This window comes from Ambystoma mexicanum, chromosome 6q (genome assembly GCF_040938575.1).
Source record: "Ambystoma mexicanum isolate Mex_15411 chromosome 6q, UKY_AmexF1_1, whole genome shotgun sequence".
NCBI lineage: Eukaryota > Metazoa > Chordata > Amphibia > Caudata > Ambystomatidae > Ambystoma > Ambystoma mexicanum.
The window spans coordinates 239,617,197-239,643,859 of record NC_090937.1 but is presented as its reverse complement, the minus strand read 5'-3'; the positions used below and the strand labels follow the sequence as shown (position 1 = coordinate 239,643,859).

The window sequence follows — 26,663 nt, the reverse complement described above, 5'->3', positions numbered from 1 at the left end:
TTTTGCGGTTGCGAGATGACAAAGGTCACTACAAATGCTTCCTTGGAGAAGGTCTGTGAGGAAAATACATCCAGCACACCGGCGATGGTGAAAGTTCCATAACGTGCCTCCGGCAGTATATTAAAGCTCAATACAGTGCCAGAGGCACGTTATGGGAATGCCAACTGCACCAGTGTGCTGAATGTATTCTGATGGTCTCCAAAGGAAGTTATTGGAGACACTAGTTGAGCAAAATACATTCAGCACACCAGAAAAACTGGCATTTAAAAAAATTGCCTCAATAAGGGGCACGTTCGCTGATGTGCTGAATGTATTTTGCCCACGGAGAAAAATACATTCAGCACACCGTCGAAGGTGGCATTTGCAGCAGCCAATAAGCAACTAGCCTATTGGCTGCTGCAGCATTTCCCCGCAGTTCCACACTATGTGATTGGCTATCATCTCTCAAATGGAGAGAACATAGCTAATCATAGAAAGTGGACTTTGGCATCCAGTGAAGGTTCCAGAAAGTATTAGGCAGAACAGCTGGATTTGAGCTGCACTTTAGGCAAATACGCACTCGAAGCTGCAATTCGGCACACCCTTACTTTCTGTTGCTGAACTAAATGACAGAAATAGAGCCAAAAGGGTCAGGAACCAGGCAGCAGAAGCGGGTCTGGAAACAACGACCAAGGCATTGCTTGGTTACTCTGCACTGTTATTGGTTGACTGGTGTGGTTTTAAGCCATAGTCAGGACACTTGTGAAAGTTTGAACTCTGATTAGGGGAGCCAGGACGCGGACTTTTAACACTGCACAAAACAACCATGAAGACGTTTACTGTTTAAAATAAAGGCAACTGAACATTTTCAAAAAAACGAATAACAAAAGGTTGCTCAAAAGAAGCAAATTACCCGGCAATTTAAATGTTTTAAAGAAATGCACGAGCAATAGAGAGGAAGGCACAGTTGTGCTTTTGTGGCAACTCCGGAAGCCTGCATGAGCAAGTAAAGTCGCACCCGTGTCCCTAGAGAGAAGTGAGTTAAGCGCTGTAGTTCCGGAGAAATTCGCTCACACCAGGCGACCCAGTGACTGGCCTGGCCTGCAGAGCTCGGAGCAGAGGTGGCAGGAGCGACGACCACACGCTGCTGCATCAGAATCCCTCGGCAGTTAGGAGGACCCCTGCCGACAGAGGGCTGCGGCATGACAGCCTCAGGTCAGTTGGGTTCGGGGTTCATCCGATTGCTGCCTAACGCTTGCTGACGCGCCTTCCCCACACGCTGCTCTGCGCTTCGGGTGCTGATGAGAAAAGAGAAGTGCACCGCAGAGCCGGGGCCTGCAGCTTCATTAAAAGCTTGAACTCTGTATTATCGCTGCGCCTCGTCGCCTCAATGGAATACAGCTACTTGCGTGGGCCTGGAGTGTTTTCTTTATGCTTTTGGCATTAACCTCAGCTGTTCTGGAAATGGTGGTTCCGGAAGAGGCGGCCGGATTGGACAGTGGGCCGGTGGGGTCATGGCTGGCAAGAAAAAGGGCTGAGCAGGAGCACTGGGCTTTAGGTTCGAAGATGGCAGAGGGGTTTTTCCTCTGCTTTAAGTCGGGTAAAAATGGGTTGGGCTGCCTTAAAGAGCCATGAGAAGGTATATGCCCTATGAAGTGTGTGGGCATGCCACTATTAAACGCATTCAACATTGTGTTAAGCTTCATGATATCAGCGGTCCCAACCAGGAGTTGCGCTGGGCTATAGGGCAATAGGCCAAAGCTTGAGGCACAGGCCCACTAGGCTAGCAGGGCCTCATTTCTTTGGTCAAAGTGGGCCAGCCTTCCGCCCAAAATGGGCCGAGTTGATGAGTTTCTTCACTATGCAGTCAGTAGTTTTGACCAGTGTTACTGACCACATGTACTTTCACATGCAACATTTTAAACACATTTTATCCAAAAACTCCCCCTTGGTTAATACTCAAACATCCTTCCTCTGGAAAGGAATGAATTGCCTTTTGCGACCGTGGGCCACTTTTTCATTGGTGCCCGAGAGAATTATATGCGCCAGTCGGAACCTGGCCCCAACATTGCAACCCGTTCCTAATTTGGTAATGGTTGCCGTGAAATTTCAGTGTTACAGGTGGTCTGTTCCTGGTGCTCTAAACAAGTATTGAGGGGACTTCACACAGATAAACGCGGACGGCAGAACCACCGCAAGCCCTTCGAGGAACAACATTAGCCCATTTGATAAGTTTTGATATAGCACTTCTTCTAGTGCTCGCTGTTTTATGTGTGCCTTATTTTCACAGGTTTAAGTGGGGTGAGGCACAAAGAGTAGCCTATTAAGGCAACCACGAATGAGGCTTTTTGTATAGCACAGGGTTAACAAAATGGCTGCTACGTCCCATTTGCTACAGCCACTAAAAATAAGGCACAGTGAAGTAAAGTGATTTGACAAGGATCTCTTGATCTGGTCATATGCTAAGCTGGAATGTAAGGCAAGGTTTCCATCTTTCACGGTCCACATTTAGCAGCAGACTACATCTCCCCCATGATATGATATATGATATGATATGGCATTAGTAACGCGCCTATACACAAGTGTATCCCATCTTCCATTGTTCAACAAAGTATGATGCATAGTGATCGTCAAATAGCCAAACTGTCAATAATGCAGGGCTCGATCTATAAGTAAAAGGGGGTGGGGAACATTGAAAGTGGGATTGGCAGGAGCAAAACAAAACTGGGTTTTGGATCGGAGCACGTCGGAAGCACACTTGGTGTGTTCACTATAGAGTGGTTCCAGGCTTAGGGGTGGACTGGGAAGGGGGTTAAGAGGGTAATTGCCCACAGACTGGCTGTGCTGTTGCCTTCCTGGGCCATGGGTTCAAAATGCAAAAAAGATTATTGAAAAAGACAAAATCCTTCATAATTTAGCCTGTCTCAAAGGAAGCAAATGCTGCAAGGCCTGATTGACTTCTGCATAGATGTGGTGAGGCACTCGTCTTGATTTCAGCAATGTTGTAGATGTTTCTGGATGGCACCCCCACATGGGCCTCCACAGTGAGTGAGTGAGTGAGTGAGAGGCAGAAGGAGCTAGGCCGCAGGCGCCCATTCGCACCACCCAGCAGGGATGTTCACATTGAAATTACAGATTCTGTGAACCTGGATGAAAATGTTAGCACCACTGTGGCCTATACACCGTCTGCCTGTAACAATCCGCAGCACCTTCTCACCACTCCTACTTGCCAAGGAAGTAAGCGTGCATATCTTATTAGAGGTTGCCCTCAGTTTAATTCTGTAAAATAGCTTCCCCCATGCTCTGGTGAATTTCTTGATCACTGGTGAGTTCATTACAAAAAGAGTTTAATGCACCCTAAACGCATCCATGAGTGGTACTACCTGGTGCTTATAGAAATGGCTGTTGGATTGTTTATGGTACTCACTTTTGGGCACAGTTAAAAAACACACATAGAAAGGTGTAACATTTCAGTATTCATTAATAGTAGACTACAAACTAAGGATTCAAAGACATTGGGCCTCATTACACGGACGGCGGTAAGGGTTAACGGTCACCGTTAATGGCAACGGTGACCATTAACCCTTACCGCCGTACTACGAGGTCCCTTTGCGGGTTGGAGGAATTAACGCCTGCTTCTTGCAGGCGTTAAGTACCAACCCGCTAAGGGACCTCGGAGCTAATTACGGCACCGCAAAATTGCGGTGCCGTAATTAGCGCCTTCCCCATTCCCATAGAGCCCTATGGGGCAGAAATGGGAATGGGGAAGGGCAATGGCGGAAGGGGGATTTACCGCCCCTCCAACCTTGGAATGGGGCGGTAAATCCCCTTTCCGCCAAGGCGGTGCCGGTAATTTACCGGCATGGTCCAGGGTGCTAATAGCACCCTGGATTACCGCCTTCCGTGTAATGAGGCCCATTCTCTTTTTTGTTAAAATACTGCTGGAGAAAGTTGCCACCTCAGCTGTGGTATTTCAGAAAATCCACCCTACTCAAAGTTTCCCACCAGCAGAGGTGGCAGTTCTGGAATACCTCCTGCTCTTTTTCAGAAATACCACCTCAGCTGGTAGTGACTGTTATTTTAACATTTCTTTGAGCCATTTTCACCATCAATGTGAAGGGAGGAATGGTTTATTTGAAGTAGTGGCTCTAGGCTATTGCAGTACAATTTTTTAATGCACTATAGGGTACTTTCTGACGTGCATTGCATGGGTAAGGTGGCGAGAGGTGAGCAATCAGAGATTCCCATGTTTTCACCCACTTGACATGAAGCTTTGTAAAAACTTTGTTCACTAATGGAGGGAAGCACCTGTGCTCATTTTTGTACAGTAAAACAAGTTTAGAAAAATGGGGAGCTAATTTGGATTTTTTACCTCCACCTTTCAGATGGAGGCAAAAATAGGTGGATCCTTTGCAAAAAGTCAACCAAAAATAGCACTGCCGATATTCCCATGGAATACAGCGGATGGTATTTGATCAAACCGTGAATTGGGTGGATGGTCAAATCTGTGGTATTTGCCAAATACTTCTGATTTTTACTGTTTCCACCCAACTATGGATTACCCCCTGATTCTTTCATAGGTTTTTGTTTGTTTTGTTTTTATTGATTTTGGATTCTGCTTTGAGAAGGCACCCAACCCGTCTCACACCCCCCTTTGACAAACACCCTGTGTCGCAATGGACCATGAACCAGACCGGTGTGTAATAATACAATATTTATTTATTTTTAAATTCAAATTCAAAATCAAACAAACCAGAGGTAGGACAGCAATCACCAATGTGGTGATAATATACAGCAAAAGGTTGTGATACACTTAATATAACTTTCTGACATTTGACCCATAAGTTTAAATGGATGTAGAAGCAAAGTTACGTTTTGGAATTACTTAAGGATAGCACAACTGTTAGGCACTCCCCCTGCAACAATCCCCCCAAACACCTGCTGGCTAAGTTTAGTGTGGGTGGAAAGGAGTGGCAAGGAGTCACAAACAAGAAGGAAAAATCAGATTGGAAATTCGACCTACAACCCCAGAACGGGAGGCCAAAAACTAAATGAAAAACCCTTGAAAAATGAGCAAAATGACACTCGGAAATAACTGGATAATTAGAGGTCAGTTTACAGGTGCAGTAGAATGGATAGGACAGGAATCCACGTGGCTGTACTAAAAGGCAAGAAAGCTTACAAGCTACAGGGCAGGGAACTACAACAACATGAATACAGGTAAGAACATCTTTTTGGGAAGGAAAGCAAGGCAGCAAAAATCACACGTGGCAGAATTGCAATTTCGTCTTTTTTCACGGATTGAAATAAGCACACAGCTAAGGAAATAACAGTCAAATCGAAAATCGTCTTTTCTGATGGGGTACCAAGCCACATAATAGGTAAGATACTAAAGTGAATAGATTACTTTTTATGGGATGACAGTACGTGATTCTTTATAGGAAAGGCAAATCAGATTTTATCATGAAAACAATTTCACGGGCAAACTCGGTTTTGTTAACAGGAATTATTCATTCCACCGAGGCTGTATTTTAGTGACTAGATCATTAAAGAAAGACACTGCATGCAAGGAGGTTAAATTTGCAAGGTTAACCAATTCGTGCCACGTTCCTATTTATATGGGAATTAATTACTTTATCTAACACATGGAGACTAACAGAGATTCTTATAAAAACAGGAAAAAAACAGAGTGTGCTGATAATCTGGGAAATTACTAGGGTTCTTATAGGATTTGTACAGGATTTAGACAGAATGCAAGATAACAGAGCGGTGTATGCAGTTTAGGGCACTGGGGAGAGTGATACTTACAAAATGCACTGGAGGTGGGTTAATGGGACAGATTAGCTGAGTCTCTGGACAGCGAGGCCAGGGTCTGGTCACTGGGCAGCAGCTGGGCTCTCCTTTATGGGAACAGCTGGGTCAAAGGAGTCTGGTGTCTGGATTCTCCCAAAGGGGATCAGCAACCTCTCCTCTTTTCACCCTGGATTAGTGGTTCTGCCTGAACCTAGATGGGTGGTTCTGTCTGTATCTAGATCAGGATAGGTGGTTCTGGATCAGGGGTTCTGCTTGGATCTGGATCAGCTACCTCTGGATCTGGTTCTTGAGTCTTGGGGCCTCATCACGAGTCTGGCGGTAACCCTTAAATGCGGCGGTAGCGCTATTACTGCCGCATTTAAGGGTCCGCCAGATCATGGCCTTGGCGGATTTCCCCCCAGCTCCAAGCTGGGGGGAAATCTGCAGCAAATTTTCTGATTTTTGACTCTATTACCGCTGGCGGGAAATCCGCCGGTGGTAATAGCGCAAATTTTCCCCATTGGGCCCAATGGGGAATGAGGAATTCCTGAATGGGCCCAATGGGGAATGGGCACTAACCGTTACCAACTCGTGATGAGGCCCTTGGAGTCTTGCAGGGGAATTTTGAATGTCTGGATTTTTGGATGTCTGGATTCTTGAATGTCTGAATTCTTGAATGTCTGGATTCTTGAATCTCCCTATGCCTATTTCTTTTATAGGCAGGATGACATCAGAGGATTTTTACAATGTACAGGGGATAGGTCAAGCCATGGGTGTCCCTTCCTCCCTGTGGGTGGATTGGTTCCAAGGAAATGACATCAGTGTAAATCTGGGTGTTTTATGACTGGCTTTGTTTCACCATAGTTGCTTTTACCAAAATAAGTTATGGAACAAAACCCTTATATTTACAAGCATCACCATTATAAAAATCAGATAGGCAAATCCCATATTTCACAAGGAATATGCTGGTTCAAACGCCCAGTCTGTGCGAGGCTGCTTCACCCTTTTGGCACTCTTTCACAATTTTTCATAGAAAAGATTTTATCTGAAATTCTACATAAGCTTAACTGTGTCGGGCATGTTTTCATCAAAGTTTCATATCTGTGACATTTACACTTTCCCCAGAAATGCCTTTGTACTGCCATTCACGTCCACCACATTTCAGGAAGACCCACATGGTCTTATTTTACTTGTGCAAAAATTACATTAAAACTGTCATAATTTCCCATTACTTCTTCTTTAGATTACTGAAATAAATGGCTTAATGTTAAAAGTCTTTTCGATCAAATGGGCTGGATTTGTCCCCAAATGTGGGTGGTCTTTCCAACCCCCAGCCAAATGTCTTCCCCTGGTCAGCTTGCACAGGGGTTGACATGACTCCCACTTTGAAGTCCTCCAGTTTGAATGGAAGGGAACTCACACTTCTATGTGAAGTGCTAATTCCCCTTGGTCCATTGTCTCTTGATGCGGAATTGCCGGACTGTCTGACGAGGTCGTGAATTTCCACATCTTGGCCCTTTCACATTTTTAAAGTGGCTTCCTTTCCCAGGGGGCTGGATAACTTTGAAGTGCCTGCCTTGCCAAACTGGTTCTGGAGTCTTCAAACATTTTTTTCTTTTTCTCTCTTTCTTCCCCAGAACCCAAGTCCTTTTTTAAAATAAATATAATACACATTTAAACCACCCCAGCCCCACACACATAATACTGTTTCTGTGCGAATATTGGGATTATTTCACATTTAGCTTTCGAAAGAGCAGTTTTCTAGCTTTTGCCAAAGCACATTTCACACATGTGTTTATTTCAGTTCATTTTGAGATTCCCAATGCGGTTTCTGTAGCACACATTTTCTTTGGCATTAACTTTCTGAAAGCATTTTATAGCTTTGGTCAATTTCTGTATACAGGGATATGCTTGGCAAATGGGTTCTTTGAAACTGACACATAGCAGGTGAGAGAGAGAGCTACTTTTGAAGTACCTCGCGTGAGTTAATTTGTTTCCAAAAGTAAATTCAAGCTGTGTTTCAGTAGAAATCTGAATTCTTGGCCTTTCAAGTGGTTTCTCAGCACATCTGGGAATGTTTTTGCCTCACCTCTTGCTACTCAGCCAAAATGAAACATGCCAGGAGGGGTTTCCTTGAAGGGCACAATCTTTGTGGAAAATTAATCAGGAGCAAATTTCAAAGCCGTCATTTTTAGCTTGTTTTAGGTGAAATAAGCGAATGCAGCTCTTCTTTGTAGTGGCAGTGTTGAAAGCTTGCCACTCCTGCGCCAGGGAAAGAAAGCACAGCCGCTTTTGGGTGAAATGGGGAAATGTGTTTTGTGTTGTAGGGGGGTTTTTGTTGGGGCTGGCAAATGTACCCCACATGTCCCCCTCCTGCTCTGCAGCGACATCTTGTTGAGGTAGAGTAGGGCAGAGTGGGGTTCTTCAGGTGGATTTCTTCTTCATCAGGAAGCGGCACCCCATGATCTTCCTTCTGTCTTTCATTAGAGGGTGTGGAGCGGCACTCCCTTTCCTTCCTTCCCTTTCCAGGTCCTCGGGGAGGTCCTCACCAGTCTAGGAGGTAATAAAGTTAATAATCTAGTAGGAGGTAGAGAAAAACAGGTTTTAGAATCTTTCACTGACAGTCTTCCCTGAATAATTACAACAGCGGAACAATGCATACATTTTCAATTATCAGGGGTATTTGAACACTATCATCAAACAAATTATTTCACAAGGAAAACACACGATTGGACTTTTACACCATGGTTTCATTATACATTTTTGCAATAACAATAAAGACAAATACTTCCTGTTAGATAGATATACCTATGGATTTACCTATTTCCTTCTGCTTTTTCTTTTTCTTTCTTCTCATTTTCCAGATGTCTCCTTTGTTTGATTTACCTTTGGCTCATCAATCAGCTGCAAAGAGTTTCTGGGGTGATAACGTTTTAACTGATTGATGTGGACCCATTTCTCTTCTGACAGCCCTCCTTTGGGGATGCAGATTCTGTAGGCCGGGCCTGGGATGGTGACCTCCTCTCCACTTTTGAACTTCAACTGCCTACGGTAGCAATGGGGCTGACCGGAAGGCTTTCTTTAGGATTGCCAGGGCCCTGGGGGTTACCCTCCAGTTGGGTCCGGGCTTGGCAATTACTGGGATCCAAATGAATTTTGAGTCGGTTAAGGATGTTACTGCCTAAGTAAAATGCAGAGGGAACCCCTCGCATGACCCAACAATTGTGCTCTATGCTTTTATCCGGGATAGAAATGTTTAGCATACAACTGCTAAGCAGAAGATGTTTGGAACAGGGAATTTCCAGACCCCATACCCACTGATAGACTGACTCAACAGCGGGAAGGGTCTGGTCTTTTGGGAGTTTCCAGAATAACGCTTAGTTGATGAAGCTTTCTTCACTATTCAGGCCAACTCTGGCGAGAACAGACTCCCTCCCCTCATTTAACTTGATGGGGAGGAACAGCTATTCTCCCTTATTTTCTCAATTTCAACCAAGCGTTGAGCTGGTTTTACATCACTTTTGACTACAATATTTGGATTTTCAGATTGGGGGTTGGTATAAAATGTCAAGGTATTTCCTTCTAATGCAGAATTCCACTTGAAACTGGAAGGAAGGTTGATTTTCAGGAATGGAGAGGAGTTCCCATCACCAGTTTGTTGACCTACAGCAATTACTGTAATGTCAGGTATTTAATTATTTTGGAAATGAAACTCAATTTGATCGTAGTTTCGTTCAACCATGTGGCATGTGCCATTTAAACTAACATGGTTGACATTTGTTTTAATTTTATTGGCCGGTTGGTCTGAGTCCATAGGACCTTATTTACACAGTCTATCAGGGGAGACAACCTCCGGAGGAGGTCATTACCTAATAGACATGGGGTCCCCACCGAAGTCACAACAATAACCGGGTGCTTCACCTTGTGTTGCCCAATTTTAATTTCCAGATCTGCAGTCGCTTCAACAGGAATTTCATTCCTGTCTAAGTTCTGGAGTTGTCCAGGAAGAGGGGTGAGGGGAATCTGGTATCTCTCCCCCCTTCCTGAATTTAGCTGCTCAAAGGTCCTTTTGGACAGAAGAGTGGCTTGGGATCCAATGTCCAGCGGTGCTAAAAATGCACATCGCCTTTGCACTCGGACGGGGGCACAGAATCTACCTTCTTTCTCCTCCAATGGGCAAAGGTAATGGACATTTTGGGCAAGCTGGCCGTTCAATTTCTTTATTTTTGGACTCCGGCACTGTGGTATTTTGGACATTTTTCTGAGTCGGAGTCTGGGAATCTGAAAACAAAATTTTGCATTCTGAGATTTGGGGAGTTTCAGGCTCCCCTTTCTTTCTTGATCCTGTGCCACCCCCCCTTCTTGGACACCAGAATTAATTTGAGGAATTTGAGAATCCTCTTTTTCCTCTGGTTCTGTGCTGTCCCCCCTTCTTAGAGACAGTCACTAGAACCAGTTTGTGGGGAGGATCCTTCTGTGATCATTACGTTTTCTGGATAACAATTCTGGGTTTGGGGGATGGGTGATTCTGAATCAGTCCCTGCACCTACCCAGTTCTGGTCTCTTAGGACCCATTTTTCTTTGGGAGGAATTCCCCTGTGCCTGAAGGAGAAGACTTTCTTCCCAGAATCCTCCAAGGATGCTTCCCCTTCAAACTGGAGGACACTGACTTCCTCCACAAAATGGGCCTTTTTGGTTACTTTGTTTCTCCTACCCACCCTCTGTACCCTTGGTTGCAGATTTTCGTGGTCAAGAAATTTTAGTTCCACTTCGGGGGTCTCTGGGGGCCTTCATGGGTGAGGAAGGAAGCTTCTTCTAGGGCTTTGCACCCCCCTTCCTCCCAGTCTTCCTCCTCTGGAACCGGTGGGTTGTCGGGGTTCTCTCCCCGTCATTGTTCCAGGGTGCCAGACACTTGGTTTGAGGGGTTCTGAGCCGCCATGTTCATCTGAGGGTTCTGCTGAGCCCTCAACATGTGACTCAGATCCTGAGTTAGGTTTTGGACCTGGTGCTCCAGATGGGACACCCCCTCCGGCTGGTACGGGGGTCTTTGATCAAATCTAGGCTGCTCTTGGGAAGGGTAACTAACCCTTCTTCCTGGAGTACCCTGGGTATTGGGGATTCCCTTGGTAACCCTCCACCACTGGCCTCCCCTCTCCCGGATTCGGTGGCCTGGACTCCTGAAAGCGGGGAGAGAAAGGAAGGTTGTCCTGCAGGTTGGGGTTCGGAAGGTACCAGGGGAAGAAACTTAAGCCAGGATTTGCAGAATTACTGCCCTCCTGAGGCAAGTTAGGAAGTTTCCTAGGGCTGTACTCACCTGATTGGACCCCCCCTTTGGCTGGGGGAGTCCACACGTACCCCAAGATAGGTCTATTGCCCTTATACCTGGGACTGATATAATTAGCAGAGTTAGAGCTCACATTGGTGGGGTTTCCTACCTGACTACCACCTGCTGCTGATTGATCAGAAGGTCTTCTTTGCCTCTGATTTGGCTGGTGTTGGGAAGGTGTGTTTTTAGACCCACCCCCCATTTCTAGGTCCACAATGGGGGCAACCTTCACCTCTGCCACCTTAGCAGCAGTGGGGGTGTTGGTTGGTTTGGGGTTTTTGGTTTGGTTTTTGCTTTCTACAGGTTTTTGGACCTAGTTGATCCGGGTAGCCTGCTCTGTTACCCAGTCCAGGGTCCTGTTATCATGAAAATCTCTTACCAGCTGTTTCATAATATATTTTGGGAGTGCATGAAAATAGGTGGTTATAAATTCTGTACTATTTGTGCGCACCTGCCTAGTTGATTGCGCAAATGCCCGGTTTAGCTCTTGCACAAATTCTCTTGGGGTCTGATCCTCTCCACACTGCAGATTGTAGGCCGCCTTTTGGGCTTCCTGGGGGTTTCTGTGTATGGAAAAGTGCTTCAAGATGGTCGCCTTTTAGGTGGACCACCTTAAATGTATCTGGTCTTGCAGCCAAGCAAAGAAGCTGGAGTACTCTGGAGACAAGGTCCATTTTGAAAATTATATGCAATTCTGGCTATTTTTATTGTCAAAAGAGTTAATCGTCTGTTCATATAGCTCCAGATGCTCCCAGACAGAATATTTGGCATTTCTGTGATATAAGCTCATGACATTTCTAATAGCTTTAATCTGCCAATGGGGTCTTTCACTAAAGCTCTCTTTTGTTTATTAGCCGTCTTTTGCTGCTTCACCTGAGTCCATTCACTTTCAGACCCAGAGCTGCTGCTGGAGGTCCCCTCTTTATATTCTAGGCACTCCCTGATTCTTTGAGCTTGTAAGTTGTACTCAGAATGGTGGGGCCAAGTTTCTTCTCCCCTGTTGTACGTTGGGCTCTCTGGGTCACTCCCCTTGCACTCCTACTTTCGCACAGGAGAGTTGTCCTCTGACTCCACCCTGCTCCAGGGGTGGTGGAGAATCCCCCCCCACTGCCCTGATTGGGTGGAGGTTTTCAGAGTACTCTTTTGGGACATAAATTCCTGTTCTTTTTCTTCTGCAAAGCGAACCAAATGGTCCCTTTGTAGGTGGTTTTTCTTCAAGTCTAGCTCCCTGAGTTTCTCCTCATAGGAGTCTTCCTGGTCAGATATATTGGTCATAATATTTTGGAATCTGTACAGGGAAGCCCGTCCATCAATCTCTGATGGGCGGTGGCCTGCCTGTTCAATCATGCTGAACCTACTAGAGCCTGGCTGCCTCATGATTCCCAGTTCTTGTGAACCAGTGTACCTGAAATCAGCAGTGCCTTGTGCATACAAAGTGGTATATGGGTTTGAGGCCCTTGGTACAGAGGGCATCACACTGTGATCAGGGGTGGCCCTGTCCCTCTCTACTTGTTCGAGGTCCCTCAAGTTTTGATTCAGCCTAGCATACTCTTTTTCTAACAGCTCATGTTTCTCCATCTCAGCCCCTATTTCCTGATGGTAGCCTAAGGCCTGAGCCTTTTGCTTTGCTACCAGAGCTTGACTTACCTCTACTACCTTCTCTTGAGCTGCCACCCGGCTCTGGAGTCCCCTTTTCTCTGCACAGAGGGCCTCATTGTCTTTTTGTGCTGCCTGTATGGCCTGGGAACACTGAGACCATTTTTGTTGCAGGAGATGCATCTCCTGGCTTTGCCCATTTATCGCTTGGGTGGTCTCTTCTAGATCACCTTCTACTTGTCTTGTGTGCCCCATTAAGTTTTCATATTTGGTTTTTAAGTCAGCCAGCTCCAGAAGGTCTGACTCTCTTTTCTATAGGTCTGTTTTAAATGTGCACACTTCTTGGTATAGGGCATCTTTTTCCTCATACATGGTGCCAACCTCTTCAGTCAGGGCATCCCTTTGTTGCTTGATAGCACTTAATTTCTGGCATTCTTGGTCAAATTCTGTTTGAGAGTGGAGTTCCTTAATAATTAATTTATTACTTTCTTCTTCCAATTTCTCAATCTATTTTAGTAAAGTGGTTATCTGCTCTGAGCAGACTCTGTTATATTTTAGTTGTTTATTCAATTTCTGTTGACTCTCTTCCAGAGAGTCAACCTTTTGCTGACACTCCACTTTTAATGCATCTACTTGGGCCTCTTGCTCAGAGTTGGTTTGTGCTATACTGCCAACTCTTCTATTAACTGTTTGATGTGCTTGACAAATTCTGCCTCAGAATCTTGGCTCTTTTGCAATTTCTCTTCTACTAGTTTTAATTCACTCTGGATTTGGTTTAAGAGCTCAGACTGGTTTTGCGCAAAGATTGCACTTTCGAAACTTGCCTTCAATTACTATCAGGTGGAACAATATATATGCAGTAAGTTGGACCAACTTAAGCTGCTCCTCTTTGATACTCGGAGTCATAAAATACTCAAACAGGACTTGGTGCAATAGGCCACTATACCGCCACACATCCATGTTTATGGAGGTGACCTGTTGCATTATGTCTACTAGCCAGGTCTCCTGATCTTGCTCTGCCCATTCCCCTCTAATGAATAGTTTAGACAGAAGGTGCTGCCTATCCATGTTTATCTCCACTATGGTCATCATGAAGAGTGTTCTTCCTTTATTAAATTATTTATAAAAAGACAAATCTGTATTCTGCTTTTGACTAGTTCAGGGTTAATTTTACTTTATTTTTACACATAGGCCTGATGCTTAGGTTCTAAGTTTTGGGATGGCGCTTTTACAGTGTAACACAGTTTTCAAACCGCAAAAAGTACCACTACTTTTTCTGGGTTAGCCTGCTGTGTTAAACTGTCATGGGAGGAAACACTTATCTCAATCCTGGCAACGAGCCCCCACTGTGTAACGGATTTAAAGACACGGCACACTCCAGACCGGACTCTTTACACTGGTGAGGGATGTGGCGCACAATAAAAAACCTTTTCATGTATTGATTTCGGATTCTGCTTTGAGAAGGCACCCAACCCGTCTCACACCCATCTTTGACAAACACCCCGTGTCTCAATGGACCATAAAACAGGCCGGTGTGTAATCTGGGAAATTACTAGGGTTTCTTGGAAGAAGACATAATACAAGATAACAGATAGTGTATGCAGTTTTGGGTACTGGGGAGGGTGATACTTACAAAATGCACTGGAAATGGGTTATTGGGAAAGCTTAGCCGGGTCTCTGGACAGCGAGGCCAGGGTCTGGTCACTGGGCAGCGGCTGGGCTCTCCTTCATGGGAATAGCTGGGCAAAACGGGTCTGGTCTCTGGATTCTCCCAAAGGGGATCAGCAGCCTCTCCTCTTTTCTCCCTGGATTAATGGTTCTGCCTGGACCTATATGGGTGGTTCTGCCTGGATCTAGATCAGGATAGGTGGTTCTGGATCAGTGGTCCTGCCTGGATCTGGATCAGCTACCTCTGGATCTGGTTCTTAACTCTTGGTCCGTGGATTGGGCCTCTGATTGGTTCAGAAATCGACGTGAGGTCTGCGGACATCGGGCGTGCCCACTGATTGGTTGGTGAAAAGCGTGAAATGCGTCAGATTTTTCGAAACACCCATCATGTTGGATTTGCGGTCATCAGCTTGTGTCCGCAAACATCGCAGTATAAACCAATTAAAAAACACAACATTGCACTTGTCAAACTCATCAAACAATCTCTGGGGAGGTGGGGGTGATGAGGATGGGATTTGACATGGGCGTAAGAAGCCAAAAAACTTGTGTTTTCATCCCTGAAGTCTGCGAACAGTCTGGATGGCCGGGTGCAGCCCTGGGATGTTTGCAAACACTTTAGATGTTTGGGGACATCTATGCCTATTTCTCCATTACTGGCTTGGTGAAATGCAGTTTTTGGATGGCTTATAACTTTGGTGCCACCCAATGAAACTGCATGACATTTTTGAATTTTATTCTAGACCGATTCTGAATGGGTTTGGAAAGTGTGGATCTGTTTTGTCAAGAGGGAACAAAATTAGAGGGGGGGTCCCAAAATATTGAAAAGGCTTATAAATGTGGTGTCATTTGACAAATCTTCACACAAGTTTGCATAAAGATTTTAAATCTAGATATAAATGTCTTTGAAGCTTGGTGAGATTCTGTCAAGAGTGGGCAAAATTAGAGGGGGTCCCAAAATATTGTAACGGCTTATAAATGTGGTGCCATTTGACGAATCTACACGAAAGTTTGAAAAAAGATTTCAGATCTGGATATACATGTATTTGTAAAGTTTGGTGGGATTTTGTTAAGAGGGGGCTAAATAAGGGGCCGTCTCAACATTCTTAGATGGCTTATAACTGTTGCCGTTTCACAAATGTTGACAAAGGTTTTCAGAAAGGTTATAGACTCAACCTTGAATGTTTGTGTAAAGTCTGAATCAAATTTGTCAAGTGGGGGCTAAGTTATATGACTATTGTATGTGCATAAATGTTCACACTTTTGAAAAAAGAACATGGGCGGTTTACCAGCAAACCCATGTAAGCAGTATTGGCAAGGCATTTAAAACATGCTTTTGCAAATGAGCCGGTGTTTTATTTGTTTACAAGTGTCATAATGTAGGTACAAAAAATAGTGATATACCTTTGGTGACTGAGGTATAGCCTGTGGCCATGGGCAGTGGCCAGATTGTCTGGGTCATGGTATAAAATCATGACCCGGACAATCAGGCCACTGGCCATGACCACGAGGGACGACAAATGGGGTTAAAGTGGACATGTCCACCTGGGACCGGCTATGTGGTAAAGTTATTTGAAAGTGGGATAGCTTTGAAAGGGAAATACAATGTGCGTGTGGTAATATGGTCATAGGGTATTCTCTTCCCCTTCTGCAGACTTCCATGTAAAAGGGAAGAGGGGCTCTGTATGGACCCCCGCCATCCCTTTCCATGGTGGCGTCTTGGAAAAAGGGTTCTCCTTCCTACACCGGAACACTGAAGGTTTTTAGCACCCCGGTTTCCTGCCTTGGGTTCCTGGGATTCTAATGGCTTTCATTCCCCATTGCAGGGGCTGGAATGAGGGATAACGGTCCAGAGCCCTCGTTATCCGCCCTCGCTTCGCTTGGGCCAATAACATGGCCTGCCGGGCCGCTATCCCCCATTCCAGTCCTTTGAACGGGGGATAAACCCACATTATTCCCATTAGCGTAGCACATAATGCTAATGGAAATGTTCTAAAATCTTATTGAGTCAATGTACTTTACTGAGAAATGTAAAGTAGATGGAGTCTACAAGATTTTTTTTAACTTCTATTTTTTAACTATGAAAGGTGGTTCCTAAAGGAACCTTTCTTTTGTTGTTTTTGATGTATTTTTTTTTTGCAAGAGAGTTTAGAATATAAGGTGGAGAGGGAAATGAGGGTAGAGGCACCACACACTCATTTGGAAGGGCAGGTGGACAGGGGAAGATGTTGCATGTGTGTTACTTCTAAGTTAGGGGGCAGTGTTTCTCGTGCTGCTCGATTACAGCTTCAAAAGCACTTTGAAATTGCTTCCCCCTGCAGAGTGGTGTGTTGCAGTACATGCAGAGGACTAGTGTCTTCAACAGATATGGATCAACAGCCTCTATTATTGCTTGCAAGGTAGCTGGAGGGATGGTGTGTCCCACAGAAGTAGGCTGTGTGTTTACAGTATTTACTTACTTTACTCTCCCTGTATAAGCCCCATATTTGTATACATTGTGGTCTTTCAATGTTTTGTGTGTAGTAGTACAAGCATGTAGTAAGTGATGCATTATTACCTACTTAGTATATGTTTCACAGTATGCAAAAGTGTGATACAGAAGCATTCACTGGTTTACTATCCAACATGGAAAATTAGAAATGTTACATCTCTATGGTGTATACTGAAGCCAATGCCTATGTTTATATATGAGAAGGTTCCTGTTCTAGAAAGAACACTGCAATGGAATGTTCTTTGGAGCAATACATTGCATAATCAAGTATGTAGTTCATCACACATCTCCAGATGACCCCTGACACTGTTTTGCCAACATTACATTCACAACCCCTTGTAGGGACTTCCTATGAAAATTAAATGCACATGTGATGTCATCAGTGATATCATCAATCATATCTTTGATGTCATCTTTGATGTCATGGGTGTTATTCTTAGCAGTGCACGGTGGTGGCACAAGTTATGGTTGCTTAGCTTACCATAACTGGTGAATTTCAGGGGGTTTTCGGTTTTACTTGGAACCATAACGTCCCTTTAACAAAGTTTTTTCACTGAATTTCATAGGTTTTTAGTAGCGCAACTTAACCATAACGTCCCCTTAACAAAGTTTTTTCACTGAATTTCATAGCTTTTTAGTAGTGCAACTTAACTATAATGTCTACAAACATCTGACTTCATTGCAGACCTTCCAGAGAGTGCCACATCACCATATGCTGGCGCGCACCATGATGACGTGTCCTAGAACCCATAAGCACTTCACAATAACATCTGTGCTTCGCGGACAGTTTGGAACTGCATTTTCTACTGATCTAGGAACTTTCAACTTCAAAATTTCCCTTGCACAGCTCCAACACCTATTCCTATTCATCCATTAACAATCTATTACACAGTACATAGTTTTAGCAAAACTGCTATTTATCTTAAAATGGCATCAGTTAAGTCCATCCCTCCTCCCCAAGAGACACCACCACTGCTGTAATCAAGGAGCATGAGAAACACTGCCCCCTACCGCAGAAATAACACACACGCAACATTTTCCCCTGTCCACCTGCCTCTCCATATTAGTGTTTGGTGCCTCTTCCCTCATTCCCCCCCCCACCTTTCGTTCTAAGCTCTCTGCCAAAAAAAATCCATCCAAAAACAAAATAAATTTTCCTTTACGAAACACCTTTCACAGTTAAAAAATAGAACTAAAGAAAACGGCATAGACTCTATCTACTTTATATTTCTCAGTAAAGTACATAGGGCCTCATTACACGGTATGCGGTAAGGGTTTACCGGTACTAGTAAGGGCACCGGTACTGGTAAACCCTTTCCGCCTTACTACGAGGTCCCTTTGCCAGACCCGACCTCAACGGCTGGTTTTAGCAGCCATTAAGGAACGGGCCCGCAAAGGGACCTTGGTGCTAATTACAGTACCGCAATTTGCCGTACCGTAAATAGCTCCTTCCCCATTCCCATTGAGCCCTATGGGGGCAAAAATGGGAATGGGGAAGTGCCTTGGTGAATGGGGAATTACCGCCCCCGCTCACCTTGGAGTAGGGCGGTAATACCGCCATCCACCAAGGCGGACACAGTAAAATACCGGCGGCAACCATGGCGCTAATAGTGCCATGGTTACCGCATACCGTGTAATGAGGCCCATAGTCTCAATATGATTTTCCAACATTTCCATTTGCATTTTGTGTTATACTAATGGGAATATTGGGGCGTTCATCCTCCATTCCAGGGACTGGAAAAGTGGATACCGGCCCAGTAGCCCAATTTATCAGCCCAAGCGAAGCGAGGGTGGATAATGAGTTCTCTGGACCATTATCCCCCCATTCCAGCCCCTGAAATGGGGAATGAAGGCCATTAGCAGCAAAGGTTCCCAAAGCGAGAACCCATGGTACTAAAAAAGAGGATTTTTCGTGTGGCCTGTGGCGTCCCGGTTTAGGAAGGAAAATCCTTTTCCAAGATGGCCACCATGGAAAGGGAAGGCGGGGGTTCCATAGAGGGCCCCTCTACGCTTTGCATGGCAGCGTGCAGAAGGCAAAAAGAAAACCCTATGACCATATTACTACGAGCACATTTGCCTACCATTTCAAATTGATCCTAATTTGGAATAACTTTACCACAAAGCCAGTCCCAGGTGTACATGGCCACTTTAATCCTATGTTGTGTCCCTTCTGGTCATGGCCAGTAGCCAGATTGTCCGGATCATGACCTTATTCCATGACCCGGACATTCTGGCCACTGCCCATTGCCACAGGCTACCCCTCAGTCACTAAAGCTGACACTTGTCAAATAAGAAAACACTGCCACATTTGCAAAACCATGCTTTTAGATCCTTGCCAATGCGCCTTACGCAAGTTTTCTGGAAATCCACCCACGTTTTAATTTTTCAAAACTGTCAAATGAATGCACATACAATCGTCATATAAACTCTGCACAAAATCCCACCAAACTTTGTAAACTCATTTGAAAACAGGTCAGAAATATCACATCCCATCCTCATCACCCCTCACCTCCCCAGAGATTATTTCATAAATTTGACCAGTGCAATGCTCAGAAAATATTGTCCCGAGGGTTCGGCCATGTATTTTTATACATACGTTGATCTATCGCAAACATTTCCAATGCACTTTAGCTGACTTTTCCTCTTTTATAAACATGCAAAATCTGGCAGCAGGGCGCGTCCATCTTGTGCTATTCTTATCCATTGCTGCATCGGCCTCAGGTAAACTGCCCTGATGTCATTGAATCATATGCCCTCCCCCTGAGCCTCACATCACCAAACCTAGTGATATGCTCCACCTTTCTCGTCAGCGTAGCCAAACGCGCCCATAATCACCTACGTGACGTGACGCAGAACCCGAAAATCAACTCACATTGACTCACTACACAGCATGTCACAATTTGGAGTATTAAACCGTACTTTAAAAGAAAACAACAACACTGTACAATTTGTAAAGTACTTTTATTTCACAATAAACGCTCTGAGAACAAAAAAAATCAGATTAGGCCATATACTTTCCAGGGGGCCCGAAGTTATAAGCCGCCCAAAAAGTGCTCTTCCTCTGGGATTAGCAACTTAACAATAACTACACAGCCACTACCATGGCTGTGTAATATATATTCAAGGAAAGAACTTTAGTTGCAGAGACGTTAAGGTGAGAACTTAACACAACAAAATCCCTGAAATTCTACTAAAGCTACCTTAACTTTGCACCCCTGTTTCACAGCCTACGACCACAATGATGAGATCACAAATCACATCATTGATGACATCACAAATTACTACATAACAACAGTAACCAGCATAACGGATAGTCTTCAGTCATGGTCAGTGTGCATAGCCAAATATATTTTAACACATGAATGAATACTAGTCATGGCCTTCAGTTATGGACAGTGGTCACAACCTTCACGCATGTGCACTGAATATTTTAAAACTCTAACCATAGATTTTGGCGTTTACCAGTGGATGCAGCTTTCAACCGTGTCCACTGCATATCATCTACTCTGATCAGGCACTAGCCATGGAGTTTAGCACAATAATGGCCAGTGGCCACAATCTTTGGCTGCGCCCACTATATATTCTAACATATAAATGGGCCATTAGCCATGGCCTTTGGCCTTGAGCACTTTGTACATCTTTAGGACATGTCCACTGTATATTTTAAAATAATAAAATGCAATAAGTGATGGCCTTCGGCCGTGCCCTCTGTGTATTACACAACACTAACCAGGCACTAGCTAAGGCTTTTGACCGTGCCTGCAGTACATTATACACACTAACCAGCCACTAGCCATGGTCTTGAACACATTACTAGCCAGTGGCCACAGCCTATGACTGTGCTGACTGTATATTCTAATATGTTAATGGGCACTAGCTATGGCATTTAGCCATGGCCACTGACAACAGCTTTCAAAGTTGACCACTGTATATTTTATAACAGTGATGGGCTACTCGGCATGGCTTTTAACCATGCACATTGGTATTTTTTAACACTAACCGACCACTAGCTATGGCCTTTGGTGCTGGCCGGTGACCCCAGCCTTATTCACGGCCAAGTCCACAGCCTAAATTGTTATTAAGGTAATCAAAGGTTTCACGAGCTAAGTTATAAATATGCTATGTCTAATTCCATTATTGATGTAATCAGTTATATACAATGTAATTAGTGTTAGTGTTGTCACCAGTGATGGTATCAGTGATGGGATGTGTAATGTCATCAGTGTTCTCATACAACATGTAATTAGTGATGTCATCTGTGATGTCATCATTGTGGTTGTAGGCTGTGCAACAGGGGGCAAAAAGTTAAGGAGGCTTTAGCTGAATTTCAGGGGTTTAATTGCATTAATTTCTCACCTAAACATCCCTGCAACTAAAGGTTTTTCCTTGAATTTCAAAGATTTTGTTACAGTGTATTGCTGCTTAGTTTCAAAATGAGAAAGGATCCAGCCCACTTAGGCCATGTTTCTCAAAGTGGTTTTGTAATGTGGGCATATTTATTAGGCAAAGTGGCCTGAGGGGGCTGGCCCGTTCCTCGCTTTGAAACTAAGCAGGGTTTGTGCCAAAATATATATATTTTTTATTATTGACTGGGAGACATCAAATACCAGAATGCAATTCAGAAAAAGGCACAAAATTGTCTATGAGTTCAAAGCTTTCAAGGACTGACAGTAGCACTGTTTAAAAAAATAAAATAATTGGGATGCCCATTCATGCAGTAACCACGACTGACGCTGCCCAGCTTCAAAACAAGGAAAGGTCTGGCCCATTTCTCTCAGTGGTCTTGTAACTTTGGCTTATTTATCGGGCAACAGGGCCTTAGGAGGCAGTCCCCGTCCTCTCTGTGAAACTAAGCAGGATCTGTACTGTTTGATTCATGGATGGGAGACCTGGATGGCAATCGTGTCACAGATTCTTCACCTCCGACGTCTCTATAGCTGTACAAATTATTTTACTGAACTACACATACCCTCCGCTATCCGTAGTCCTTTATAGTGCTGAATATCAGAAAAAACATGCAAAAGAAAATGCTTTCCTCCTCACCAAGTGCCCCCCTCATCTGTGCCAGCTCCCCCTCCTCTGCCCTTTCCCTTTCCCCCCCACAACACACGCTGTTTCTGTGACACAATTTGCTTTGAGATGTTGGCTATTCGTGACTAGAGCCGAGGCAACAGAAAGCTTTGTGTTGCAAACTCAGTCTCTAGACCCCTCCAACTCCCACATTATTCTTGGTGCCCTTTAGCAACCCCCCAGCTCTAGCCTGATGGCATTTGGATGTTTTTTGGCCTGCAAATGGCTTTTTTCCTGTGTTTCATTTTGCCATATCCTCGGCTATAACCTCAAATATCTCTCATATCGACAGAAAAACAAGATGGTGGCTGTTTCATTTGTAAAGACACCCAGTTTAGGGTAAATCCCTGAGATATAGCTATCTATTTTTTGAGAAGGGGCACCCCCTTCTTCATCAAATAATTAAATAACTACTGCATGGAATAACCCCAAACCAAGCATGGATCACAAGCTAACGCTTTGTGCCCAAGTTCTTTCAGCCCTGGTCCAAATCCATCCAGCGGTTTGGGCTGTGCGCTTTGGCAGAAAAATAACATTCTATGTCTATGGGAAAATGAATGGGAAGTAGGCCGCAACTTCAAAATTATAATTTTTTTCTTCTTAATAACTTTCCTATTTTATAACATATCTTTATGAAACTATGCAGTCTGGGGGTGTGGGGAGTGGCCTGCGAGTCCCTAAACACTTTAAAAATGTTGGTCAAATCCATTACTCAAATCAAAGGTTATTAACAATAGAATTTTAAGGTGTTCTTATGGGAGACCGACTCAGCTTAACTATAGTGAGGCTATCACCGCCCAATAACATATACATATTCATATATATTTGAAAAAAGGGAAAGTAATTTCATCTCTCCCGGAGAGGATAACACACAAAAATAGTTGAACGCCAGTAGATAACTTCTTCCAATTGATTCACCAAAGAAGGGATCGTAGAATCCTTTAAATATCCAGTTTATTATGACATCTGCTTACAGATAAAAGCATGGTACAACAGGTTTCAAAGCGCACTCGCTGATTGATCAGATACTAAAAAGTTTGTTGGACAGTACTAACATATATACAAACAGATTCAGTCTCTATGGTTCTTTTGGGTTGTTGTCCTTTCTCACTTTTTACACATACAAGTCACAGCACAGTAGTTCAAAAACTCGCAAAATACAGTGGCCATTTTGTAATAGATTGCATGTCAGCATTGTCAGCTTTCTAGTGCAGATCAACTCAGAATCAAGTAGATTACCAATACTAATACTGGAAAATATTAACTCCCGAATCACCCAGCTTTACCATTACCCACTCTGTGGTTTATACTCATATATTGAGGTAAAGCGACATTATGTGTTGGGAGGTGCCGGTACTGCGCATAAACAGCCTTGCCACTAATATGGCAATAAACCATTAAATAGTACATTCAACTTGCAGAAAACAATGTTTAACCACACTTACAATGCTTTCTAAATGTAATCAGAAGCCTACCACAGTTTGTAATACAACAGCGGTCTTTCCTAAATAGAAATACTTGATGCACATAAATTAAAGCAAAATGCCATATGACGGAAGTTGCACTAAAGATTGCAATAAAGTGCTTAGTAAATAAGCGTTTAAGATGCCAATGCGAATCACCGGTGATATTGATGCAAACCAATGTCTCTAAGATTAAAGAAGTGCACAGTGCATGTATCTCTCCATTCCCGTTCCTAATTTACACAAATGCACAAAAACAGTTTTATTGGGCACTTAACTTCCAATTGGTTAAGGTGCCCACTATGAGCAAATATTGGTTTTGATTTTGTGTAACTAGGTCTTTATATTAGAGACAAAGTGCGTTTCGCCTAAATTAAGGTCTAAAGATGTTCTATTTACATAGCTAATGGTTAACCTTTATGTTGAAAGGAACCTCTATGTCTACGCAATGCCTAGAGTGCAATGTGCTTAAATAACTACATTTGTCTTTGTCAAAAACCATAGAATAATGATATACAAAAATATGTAAAAAACATTTTTTTATATAAATATTCCATAAAGTGCATAGTGCATCTTTTTTTTTGTAAACAATAAAATCATAAAAGACATATATATATGTATATATATATATATATGGACAAAATCATAGTGTATTTGCATCATCTACTGACTTATATATGTATACGTGTATTGCTGTAAAAATACATTACAGCCTGCAATAGACAAGTGGCTGTATTCCTCTCCCTTATATCAACCTGGCTGACTAGTGCCTGTACTAGTCTCCGGCAAACCTATAATGAGGCTCAATGTGTAAATCCATTTGAAGAAGAAAGGATGGTACAACAACACAAGAAAGTTCATAATAGGACTGCGTAGGAGCCATGAGACGTCGGGCGAAAGTGATCAAAGTAACAAATAAAGTGAGCCCATTTTGCATTATAGTTGGGAATAGCCATGCAATGTTCCATTCTCTGCACATGACATACGTTGTTCCACCATCCCTTCACAGAGACATTTTACACATTTTTCCAGTTGGTAGTGACAAGTTTAAGGGCCAGAGCAATAAGGAGGTCATAAAGTTTAGCTGAATTCTGTAAATCAATAGTAATAATGGCATGACTACCCAAAAAGACATTTAAAAACGAAAGAGGAACATTAACATCAAAGATTAACTGAAGAAATTGCCACACCTCCTTCCAGAACTTGAGCACATGAGGGCAAGCAAAAACATATGTTTATAGGAGGTGAAGGCAACACCACAGGACCAGCATTTTTTCATCTGAATAAAGATTTGATTTGGATAACTTAAGAGGAGTTATGAAGGCTCTGTGGGTGACAAAATATAGAAGTTGTTTGATGTTAGCAGAAGTGGAGTAGCTCTTGATCCTTGCAAATAAATGAGACCATATTTTGTCGTCCAGAATAGTGCCGTAGTCCAATTTCCAGTCGAATTGTAAGGACCATTTGATGATAGGATGGGCTATAATGCGCAAACCTTTATAGAATTTAGCAGCAGGGGCGGCGGAAGCCATGGTTAAGAGCAGAAGTCTGGAGGCATCAAGAAGAAGAAAGCAATTCTATGAGCTCTGCAGAGCATCCAGACAGGGATTAACCAATTTAATCTAAAAGTTGAGATCCGAATCAGGGATAGAAAACAGGCCTTTTAACTGTTGGAAAGATCGAGGGGAGCCATTATCTATAATGTGATAGAAGAATCTGATGCCTTTATTTAACCAGGACTTGCGATAAAGTGCCGTGCCATTTACAGTGATAGCTTTATTATGCCTTAAAAATGCAGAGAGATTCCGGTCGGGGCATCTGAGGTCACTGAAGAGAAATAATCTCAAGGCCGCAATCCAGCACCTTAATGAGGCCTGAGGGAGCATAGGAGAAATGCCCAAAGATGTAAATTAAGTCAGTAATGTCAGACAGGTTACCATGTTTTTTCAAAATGCACCAAGAGGGGGTGTGAGAGGGAACAGAAGTGGTGAGCCAACAAACAAGTCTGTCAGAGTAAAAAGACAGACTGGTAGAGTTTAAAGTTGGGAAATCTGCCCCCCCATACGAGGCTCTGAGTTTGCTAATATGAATTATTTTGCATTTCTTCACCCCCCCCCCCAAATCAAGAAGAATGGAATTAATGAACTCAAAAAAAGAGGCCGGTAGTGGGGTCGGGAGAAGTAGTAGATAGTAAAGAACAATGGGGGACAGCACCAGGATAGCAAGAGGGGAGACCAACCTAATGTAAGTTTTTAAAGTCTAATGATTAGCGACTTAGCATTTATTGCAACAGTTTCGGCCACAGAAGAAGCGAAACGTAGGCCTAGGTATGTCATTGAGTTTTTAAGCATTTAAATCCAAATGCATCAAAATCATGTTTGTTAAAAGAGTTAAGGGGAAGAATTTCAGACTTGTCTCTATTGAGCTTGTAGCCAGAAACCAGGGAAAACTGCTGCAACCTGTCTAGTAAGAATGGAAGATGGAGCTTGGGGTTTTTGATAAGAATCAAGATGTCATCTGCATATGCAGCGATTTTAGCATTGGAAGTTCCAAGTGGGATTCCTGATGTTAGCATCAGATCTAATGAGTTCTAATAAAGGTTCAAGGGATAAGATGTAGACAATAGGGGAGAAAGGGCAGCCCTGTCTAGTGCCTCTTAGAAGAGGAAAGAGGGAAGAGGCAGATTTAAGGCCAGAGTAAAGAAGTTTTGTAAGTGAGATAAGATCTTCCCCACACCCATGTCATCGCAGAGTTTGAAACATAACATCTCAGTTGACCTGTTGGAAGGCTTTTTCAGCGTCAAGCGCAATAGCGGCATATGCAAGATGATCTTTTTTGTCCTTAGACACAAAGTGAAGAGCATTAAGAAGAAGCCTAGCATTCACAGAAATGTTCCTACCCTTGACATAACCATCTTGATCAGATTTGATCAAGGCGGGGGGAGAAGATTCAATCCTCTTGGCCAAAACTTTGGCAAAAATGTTGCTTTCTGCATTGATGAGGGAGATTAGTCTGTATTTTTGGGAAGATCGGGATCTTTATCTGCCTTGGGAAAAGAATAAGAAGAGCTTCAGAGAAGGATCCAGAAGAACTTTGTTGAGATGTGAAGTAAGAGAAAAGCGACTTTAATCTAGAAGAAAGGGAGCTAATGAAGTGACTAAGAAAAATCAATAGAACGCCCATGAGGACCTGGGGCTTTCCCTTTACCTAATCCCTTAATGGCATGATTAATCTCAGGAATGGTAATTTCACCCTCTAAACGGGCAAGATCTGTTTGAGG

General features: G+C 43.5%; 1 protein-coding gene across 2 annotated transcripts in view; it reads left to right on the top strand.

Moving 5' to 3' along the window:
* The first annotated feature begins 1,044 nt into the window (after nucleotides 1–1,044).
* Nucleotides 1,045–26,663, top strand: part of BANK1 (B cell scaffold protein with ankyrin repeats 1) — a 2,974,928-nt gene continuing 2,949,309 nt past the window's right edge. For both annotated transcript variants that reach the window (XM_069630704.1, XM_069630703.1), the window contains exon 1: nucleotides 1,045–1,194. In XM_069630704.1, coding sequence (XP_069486805.1) covers nucleotides 1,182–1,194 — 13 coding nt within the window. In that variant the 5' untranslated portion in view covers nucleotides 1,045–1,181. The remainder of the gene's footprint in view (nucleotides 1,195–26,663) is intronic.